Source organism: Coffea arabica, chromosome 11c, assembly GCF_036785885.1.
Source record: "Coffea arabica cultivar ET-39 chromosome 11c, Coffea Arabica ET-39 HiFi, whole genome shotgun sequence".
NCBI lineage: Eukaryota > Viridiplantae > Streptophyta > Magnoliopsida > Gentianales > Rubiaceae > Coffea > Coffea arabica.
This window is the reverse complement of record NC_092330.1, coordinates 42,282,190-42,292,097: the sequence shown is the minus strand read 5'-3', so window position 1 is coordinate 42,292,097 and position 9,908 is coordinate 42,282,190. Positions and strand designations below refer to the sequence as shown.

The 9,908-nt window shown below is 37.0% G+C and overlaps 1 protein-coding gene across 1 annotated transcript; it reads left to right on the top strand.

The window, feature by feature from the left end:
* Positions 1-2,669: 2,669 nt before the first annotated feature.
* LOC140016706 (F-box/kelch-repeat protein SKIP11-like) lies at positions 2,670-6,000 on the top strand. The gene is made up of 2 exons (XM_072070292.1): positions 2,670-3,256; positions 4,044-6,000. Exon 2 carries the CDS (start codon positions 4,126-4,128, stop codon positions 5,461-5,463), a length of 1,338 nt encoding a protein of 445 aa, XP_071926393.1. The 5' UTR covers positions 2,670-3,256; positions 4,044-4,125; the 3' UTR covers positions 5,464-6,000.
* The last annotated feature ends 3,908 nt before the right edge of the window (positions 6,001-9,908 follow it).

The following is a 9,908-nucleotide window of genomic DNA, read 5'->3' as shown; positions in this document are numbered from 1 at the left end:
ATTTTACGAACATGTAAAATAATTACAGAAATCTTTTGATTGGCAGATATATATATATACATATATGTATTGTATGTATACCACCATACCGTCACCGTCACCATCCCTTGCTTGTTTGGTGATTGTAAAAGATTAGATTAGAGCTGGATAATGGTCATTTTCACATTCAGATAACGACATACATCATACTCCTACGGATTACCAGTGTCCATAAAATCTTAAGAATTGATAAGTTAATTTAATTAGTGCGAAGGACATCTGGTCAGCTTTTGTGTCTCTCCACAGGAAAAAGGGCCAAAAAAAAAAAAGGGAAAAGAAATTAGGAGGAGGAGGAGGCTGCTGGCACGAATTAAAAGAGAGAAGAAGGAAGAAGGTGGCGTCCACAGATTAATAATGTTGAACAGAACAGAAATGGCGAATGGATTACCGTGGTTAGGGATCAAAAGGCTAAAGTTGGGAATTGAAAGGAGTTGGCTTTTGGATTATGGGCGCCTAATAGTACAAAAAAACGTGATCACATCAATGGTCAATCTTAATTAATCAGGGATGACCAAATTAAAACACATTTGCTTAATGGCTCCTTTCCTTTTTGTGATTGACCCGTGTCTGGATGACTTGGACCAGATATACAAGAAGTAGGTTGGTTGGGTTTTAGTTTAATGGCCCTCGTGATTTCTTTGAAAAGAAAAGAAAAGAAAAGAAGAGAAGAGAGGCATTGGTTAGGCGAATGTGATGATTATTTTTCAAGGTGATAGGCAAGAAAGTTTGAAGCCGACCACCCTATCCCTTAACCTATAGAATAAAGTTGTTTGTGTCTAATTAAAAAAGATGAAATGATTGTTCAGAATCTATCCACCCTGCAAATTTACACACGTCTTCTTACTTCCCTTCTTTCTCTCTGCTGCGTATTTTTCATTCTCAATCTTCTTTTTTTTTTTTGCTGCCAGTATGAAATAGAGAAAAAAAAAAAAAAAAAAAAGAAGAAGAAGAAGAAGAAGAAGGAGAAAAAAAAAAAAAACTGTTAAGAGCCGAGCCTTCTTTTTTGTTGAATACACGCGGTATAATCATCGATCGCTATTTGGTGTCAAATGATACTTTTCTACAATTGTTGGCTAATTTTGTCTGGCCTTATCTTCAAACTGTGCTTTAAATTTCAACATTAGCACACTTTCTGCGTTCACAAGCAATGGCATTTGCTGCCTAATATAAGGAATCATTCATTGATTTTTTTTTTTTTTTTTTTTGGGTTTCTTTTTCTTGTTTTGTCAAATCTTGTGCTTTTCAATTCGAGATGTAACTCAATGCATCTTGTGCTTGGGCCAAACTTGACTGAGACTGCAATTTAATAGAGAACCTCCCAAAACAAAGTGCGACCTGGTGATTTTTAGCTTCTTTCATCCTTTAGCAGAACGCAGGAGGGGAAAAAAAAAATTACATTTGACCTGTCTTCTGTTTGTTAAAAGAAAAAAGTAGTACGAAATTCTAGGGGAAAAAAATGATGATGTAGGGGCTCAGAATTGACAACTGCGAGGTTAGGATGGTAGACATAACAACTTATCCACATAGACTTGACAACTTTCGAAATGAAATGTATTGGAACCTAGGTTGCAAAGACAATTTAAGGTACATGTCCTTTTTCATCTGTTTACAAGAAATAACCAATTACACCCTTTTTAAGAAATGAAATTATAAATGGTTTCGTTTGCTGGTTTTGTTAGTTCGCGCTAATCAAATTCCAATAATATTTCCTCTCAAACAAATAATTTTTCTTGTCAAATACTTCTACACGTTCTTGCTTGCTTTATTCCCAACTATGTTGCGTTTGAAATTGGATGGAGTATTATTTGAAATAATTACTGTAACACTTTTTATGATGCGATGTAATATATACGAGATAAAAGGACAAGTCATGATGCGATGTAATTTATCTATCCAAACACTCTCCCTAACCTTTTCCCGTTTTGAATGGATAAGTTAAAGTCGAGAGAAACCCAAATAGCACAAAATTGTACTCATCTTGCACGTTTCATGATAATTACTCACATATGGAAATACTAATCCACGAATCTTCTCATTTGGCATTCCAATAATCCTTTTGACACGTTGATATTCACGTAATTCTACATACGCTATATTGGTCATTCGTTTTTTTTTTTTTAAAAAAAAGAAAGGATACTTTGCAGGTCCTTAATTCCAAATATAATTATCTTGAACAAGTATGACAAAAAAGTAAAAAAAAAAAAAATGCAAACATGCCCATCTAACAAAAGGTGAAAGAATATTTTGACAACATCATCATATGGAAAGCTTTTATTTGAAAGAATATTTTGACAGTAATATCATCGTGTAGGAGCTTTTTATATGATGCGATGTTAGGAGAGAAATAATCAAAACGGTAAAATCACTGTTGTTATAACAAGATGCATAAGATAAATAGTAGTATTTGTTCGTCATCTTAAAACAAGAGTTTGAGCTCCCCCCTTCTTCTCCCCCCCCCCCCCCCCCCCTCCTCCCGCTTCTTATTTCTTATATCCCAAACAAGGCCATTAATTTCAAAGTTTTGAGATTACATGGAGATCTTAAAATAGTTTAGGGACTAGATTAGAAATTTTAAAGCACAGTTTTATTTCCGGCCATAGTCTTTTTTTGTCTTGATGATAAAAGGGATATACGTGGAAACATATATCTGTGTACAGTTAGTTATGCACCAATATGTCTGGATGTTTTAATTTTTAACTACCTGTAAATAAAAGTTTGACACTAACACCAAAAGTAAAACCGGAGGAGAGAGAGAGGGAGAGAGAGAGAAGAGAGAAGATGGAAAGAAAGAAATGGGAAGAAGGGAGTGAGAAAGAGAGAAGATGAAGAGAGAGAGAGAGAGAGATAAAGGGGGTCCTCCAAAGTCCAAAGTGCAAGATTATGCCCCAAGCCTACTAAGCCAAAGCCTGTCTTAAATTTGCAGTGAGAGAAGGGAGAATCAGTCTCAAGAGAAAGCCAAGCCAGAACGCCAACAACTGAAACTGCACTTATAACACATATATATCATCTCCATATCTTATACTCCACAAACATACATACAAATATACAGCGAAAAAGAGAGGAAAAAAACCCAAAAAACAGAGAGACTTTTTTCAGTTACAGATATACAGACATACAGGATAAAGAAAGAAAGAAAGAAAGAAGAGGGATAGCTCCCTCTCTGTATTCATATTCCAATCGAGTCTTTCCTTCCCTTTTCTTCCTTCTTATCCAATCCGTAAGTTTCTTCCTTTATCATCCTAGTTAATCGATTAAGTGCTTCTGTATTTTTTTCCCGTCGGTTTGCTGTTTGTGCTTTCATTCTATTAGTTGTTTAAGTCAATTTCTATCTGTTTTTAGCTGAAAGAAGCTTGATAAATAGATCTAATTGGACTGCATGTGATTGAAAACAATGCAAGATTATCTTTGATTGGTAGTTAATACTTTGGGTGGTTTTGATTTCTGGGCCTGATCTGAATTTAGGAGATCTGGTGTCTGCAAGTTTAGCTCTATGGTTTATTCCTTTTGCTCATTTGATAAAAAAAATAAAAAAAGGGACTTGATTTTGATGGTGATTTTGATTTTGGGATGCTGAAATTATTTCGGAATTTGATTGTTTCAGAGGGTCCTCTGAGCTGCCAAGTAATTAGCTTTGATTTCAAGGTCGAAGTTTTGTGGATGTTTATCTGTTTAGATCGTTTTTAGATGAACTTGGATCAGCTAAAGTTATGGATAGGGTCCTAAAACTAGAAGCTTCGTCGCAGTTTTTCTATTTTTGCGTTACTCTGTTCGGCAATACCTGTTTAAATATAAGCTGGTGTTCTTCGATGCTCCTAATTATTAAAGAAAATTATCTGGAACTGTTGATTTAGGCCTTCAATTCCTATCCCAGTTCGACAACTGGAGGCTGCTGTTAAACCTTCCATTTTTTGCCCCCTTTTTGTCCTTTGGCTGTTTATGTCAAGTTTGTTTCTGTTGACAAATTTCCCGGATTTTTTGGATTTCGGTTACTGTTTTTTCTGCAGTGGATCCTGCCTGGTGACGAGGGTTTTTTTGGATCAAAGGGAGGTCCATAAAGCTTCCTTTTCTGGGTTGATTAAGGAAGACATGTTAGAAGACAGGTCTTGTTTGGTTTCTCGGGACTATCCAAGAACCTGTGACCAAGAAGGTAGCTGGGCTCGCATGTACAGGCGGGAAAAAATTGACATTCTGCGTGGGAAGCGGCCGCTAGAAAATGATGGGCAGGAAGAACTTGTTGCTACAAAGGTTCCTAAGCAATCAGATGCTGATAAAAGTTTAGAGACAGCTCTGACTTTGGGGGCTCTTTCGATGCCCCCAGCTGACGAATCCACTAATCAGCGTCATGCTGGAAGTAATTCTGATTCGAGTTCCCTCATTCACGCTATTGGCCGGGACAACTCTATTAGCTGTCTAATTCATTGTTCAAGATCAGACTATGGTGCCATTGCATCATTGAATAGGAGTTTTCGCTCCCTAGTCAGGAGTGGTGAGCTTTATAGATTGAGGCGGCAGTCTGGTGTCATTGAGCACTGGGTTTATTTTTCATGCCAGTTGCTCGAATGGGAAGCATTTGATCCTTCTCGTCTCCGTTGGATGCATTTACCAACAATGAATCCCAATGAGTGTTTTGTGTTTTCAGACAAGGAATCTTTGGCAGTTGGCACTGAACTTCTTGTTTTCGGAAAGGAAGTTCTGTCTCATGTCATTTACTGTTACAGCTTGTTGACAAACACGTGGACTTCTGGAATGAGGATGAATGCACCTAGATGTTTGTTTGGTTCTGCAAGCCTTGGAGAGATTGCAATTTTAGCTGGTGGCTGTGACTCTCAGGGGAACATCCTTAGTTCTGCTGAGCTGTATAATTCAGAAACAGGACAATGGAATACACTTCCAAGTATGAATAAACCACGGAAGATGTGTTCCGGGGTATTTATGGATAAAAAATTTTATGTAATTGGAGGTATTGGAGGACCTGATTCAAAGCTTCTGACTTGTGGCGAGGAATATGACTTGGACAGAAGAATTTGGACTGAAATTCCAAATATGTCCCCTGTGCGGACTGGCGCAGCTAGGGATACTGAGACACCTGCTACTTCTGAAGCGCCACCTTTGGTTGCTGTTGTAAATGATGAACTGTATGCTGCTGATTATGCTGATATGGCTGTAAGGAAGTATGACAAACATAATAAAGCATGGTTTACAGTTGGAAGACTGCCTGAACGAGCAGTTTCAATGAATGGTTGGGGGTTGGCTTTTAGGGCATGTGGTGACAGACTTATTGTGATTGGTGGACCAAGGACTGTTGGTGAAGGCTACATTGAAGTCAATTCATGGGTTCCGAGCGAAGGCCCACCAGAGTGGAACTTGCTTGGCCAAAAGCAGTCTGGAAGTTTTGTCTATAACTGTGCTGTAATGGGATGCTGAGGAGTTGGACTCAGTGGGCATCATGTGTACTTAAATGGTGCCTTTTCTAACGGATACAAGGTTGATTCAGTGGCACAATATTCTTGCTAATGGGTAATTTATCCCAACTCTTTTTAATCATATTTTTCCTTTTCCAAGTGGGGGGAGGAAGGATAGGAAGGATTAGCCGATTCGACTCGAGATTCAACAGAATGTTTTCTTTGGGAAGAGATCTTGAGTACATTTTTCAAATTTCTATCTATATTTTCTTTCCTTGGAATTGTCTTCCCCCATTTTTTATTAACACAGGCAAAGAGATAGTTTTAATAACTTTACGGAGCCATACATTGGTAGGTTTTGGATAGCATTTGTTGGAGCTTTTCCAAAAAATCAAAGAATTTAGGTCATTGGAGTATTATAATCCTTTATCTTCTTGGCTTTGTCGTGAGGAGAGAAAATAAAGGATGCAAGGTCGTTCTCTAGGAACATGACATATGTACTGAATACATTTATTGTTGGAATTCATGGGCTACAAATTTGAGCTTTTCCTTCCACAAACTTCTTCCAAAGATGTTTTCATTTCTGGAGAACAGGTTTTGTATAATTGCATAATATCCTACTTAGAATTAAGTTTCATATCTCTCTCCTGATTTACTAGTCTGTGATGATTGTAAAGGGAATGCTTGAGCAGGGGTATCAAGAGGTATCATTGCAGTTCAGCTACAGATTTTTGCATTAGATTTTTTTTTTTGGGGTTCTGTTCTCTGTTTTGTTAGGAAATGAAAGCATTCTAAGTACAGTTACGCATATGTATTCGACAAGTATGGCACTGAACTGCATTCTCTGGACTCTCAGCGTGTGTTCACTTTTCAACACTTTGTTAACGGCATTTACAGTGACAAAATGGTAGGTCATCTGCATCATAGCTTGTGTTCTCATTGTTGAGTATTGCATGGCCCCTATAAAAGTTGGAACATGCTTAGTTTTACAAGGAATAGGAGCACAGGCTGTTATATTACCTAGATTTTGGTTGATACATTAATAATGTTTTAACTGGAAAAAAGGTGCAGGATAGAATACTTTTTAATGATCTGTTTGAACTATTTTTCGTGATGCATAAATGATTTTTAAGCTCACATGTTCGCATGCTCGCTGTTTGTCTCTAAGGAATTTCTGAAATTTCGAATTTGCATTCACTGCAAGCTATTAAAATCACCTAATGCATCTCAAAATCACATTTAGTTTTTAGTCCATGATTCATAAAATCTTCTGCTAACATAATGTATTAGCTACGAGTTGCATGTTCTATTTAGTCATTCCATATATAATTTCGGAATTTTTGATACTGTCAAGTTTGCAGTAAGTTTACTCTAAAGCAAAGAGACTAATGCAGGAACAACAATGGATTAGCTTTAAAGTATCAGACTTGCTTCATTTCAATGAACACATACAGGAGATACTCTCCTGGTGTGGCACATATATTGGTACTGGAGTTGGTGGGATATAGGGCTTTAATTCAAGAAATAGGGCTTTTCATTGGTACCTTTTGATTCAAGATATAGGGCTTTAAACTGAAAATCGTAATATTGATGGAGTTCTGCGGTTGCGTTTAATTGAATTCTCTGACCAGATTATCGATGGTTGAAAATTTTTTTTTTTTTTTTTTTTAAATCATCTGCATGCTCTTCAACATGCTCCTTAATGTACTACTATGTCCCACTTCATTTTCTTGTGTTCTGGTTTTGACTTGCGAGCATACTAGGTGTAGTACGTCCTCATTATGATGGTATAAAAGCTATCTAGCGTGGATGGTATCATGGCAAGCCTTTGTAGTAGTAGATCATAACAGATGGAAGATTTACCCAAAATCCTATGCGCAGGGTTTTGCATGGTCTTTTCCCTGGTACAAGTTCTGCTCTATGCTTGGTAACAAAAGTCATATGGAGCCAAGAATATACCTAGGCTTGGTGGGATTTACTCTAAACAGGCAATAAAGTTGGTTTTGGTGAGATTGGACCAAATTTATATAGGTCTTCTGATCTTCCAGTTTTATGTGGCCTACTCCAAGAAGAAACATGTACCGAGTTTTGGGATTGTTGGCTTTTTTGGCATTTACATGTCTAGTATGGAAGCTGCATTACACTTAATATCCATAAGCAGTAGGAGGTTTAACCGCTACATTGCTACTGTACTGGACCGCTTCGCATCTGGCAAGTACAATTAGTTTGTTGACGAGTAGTTCCCCACTATTTGCAGTCAACAGACGTTTAATGTTTCATCTCTCTCTCTCTCTCTCTCTGATACTACTTGATTTTGTTGCAGTAATACATGATACAGATAACAATTTGGTTAGTGGTCATCTTTCCAGTCTCTTTGCCATGTCCTTTGGTAGAATAATTCAAAAGGCCGAGTGTTGCTGTGCAAGTGAACCAAGGATCGTATACCTTTCTCCTGAAAGTGGATTTAATAGATGGTCGGAATTGTGTACACGACAGAAGTTTACTCCGTCTCTTCAACGTCCCCATGCCATGCCATGCTACCGCCATTAACCTTTCCACGCTAATCACATTATTAACGTGCACACGCCAACGATTATTACCCTCCTTGCATTTATATTCAGTCGGTTGGAAAAAATTCTATATTAAATACTTTTGTTTAAAGAAATTGCTAGGCTTATAATTCATTTTTTGGTGAGTGAGGGTCTCGTTCGGAAGTGTGCCGCTTTTAACCTTCAGATTACATGCCAATTTAGTAAGGAACAAAACAAGTTAAAGAATAAGTTTGTGGCAACAAGCGTTTTAATTTATAACATTAGTACATTAGTTTATGGCAACATGATGCATTAAACGGTACGTAATGCACATGATATAGAGTATTATTCTTTTAACAAAAACACAAACAAAAATTCTATTAAGGAGCTTCGTTCAGCATGAATTGTTTGACAAAATTTGAGGAGGAGTTTCAAAGACATTCAAAAAGGTTGGCGCATTTGTCTAGCATGGTGGTTGAAGTGTGCGACCTTATTTGCTTTTCTTGAAATCCCAATTAACATCAATGTAATGTAGTGTTGGTTAACAAAAATTAGACGAACTTTCTCTATTATCGGACCTAAATTAGACGACATGTCCTCTTTATCACTTACTCCCTCCCTTTTTTTATAACTGACGTTTAAGGTTTTGCACACCAATTAAGAAAAGTTTTTCATTGCTTAAATCTATACACTATTTTCCTTTTGTACCCTCATTAATTATCCAATTCACCAGTATTTTCTCTCACTAGAGTATTAAATGGTGTTGTTTTACTAGGCCAAAAGCAATGCAAACTAACTCCCACCAATTATGAAAAGAGAGATAAAAGGGTAAAATTGTGAAAAAATAATTAATGCTGCATGGGGATAATAAAACGACAGATAACAGTACTTAAGAGCAAATTTCTTAAACGTCAGTTATAAAAAAAGGGAGGGAGTATAAGTTAGCTCGATAATAGCGGCGGCATCTCCCTCCCCCCCCACCAAAAAAAAAAAAAAAGAACTTGGGATCATCAGAATTTCTGCAGGGTTAACAGCTTCTCTAGCAATATAAGCTTTAGCCAATTCCGCACCCGCTATATCATCAAATTTCTCTGATAAACCAGCAATGAATGATCCTTCGTGGTCACGGATAACTACTCCAATATCAAAGACACTACTGCAGTGGAGATGGAAGCATCAAAATTAATCTTAAAATGAGGACCATTTCAGAGAATTCCACAGATATGGAGCAATACCATAATGTGGACTCGCCTCGCGGAATGCTGCAACTACAAGGTTGTGAGTTGCAAAAGTGACTAAAGATAGATAAGAGGGTCTTGAAGTTTGGCAGCAGCATATGATATATTATTAGAGTAAATTTTATATACACTGACAGTATATACACTATCACGATAGGATGCATGACACATTTGCAAAATTTTGGGTTTTAAATTCAAATTCGGATTATGTGTCATGCATTTAATGGTGCAAGTGTATACAATGTTAGTGTATAGAAGATTAATTCACACTATTAACGTATTACATTTGGTGATTTGGCTGGTAATCGAGAACTGTTTTACCAAACTTTTGAAATAGAAAATAAATCGATTTTTCCAAAATCTAAGCATCTCATCTAGGCTGTATGGATCGATTTTTTGGGTTTATTTTTCTGAAATTTTGTTTTCCCTGTTCAGAACTGGATCCCTTGAAAACAAAGATTCTTATCCACTAGAGCATTTCGGCTGACCAAGTTTGGAAGCCCAATCAGGACACCCGGTCCAACTATTTTTTAAGTTGGTCGTCGGAAGCCCATCAGTTAAAAGCTGGATTTGGTACCCAGATGGGCTGAAGTCTTGAAACGTTTTGTCTGTTATCTTGGGATATAAGGTGATCATCTTTAGATTTTCTGTTTCATTCCTGCTTAAATGTGAAAATGAGAAAACAAAATGCCACCGTT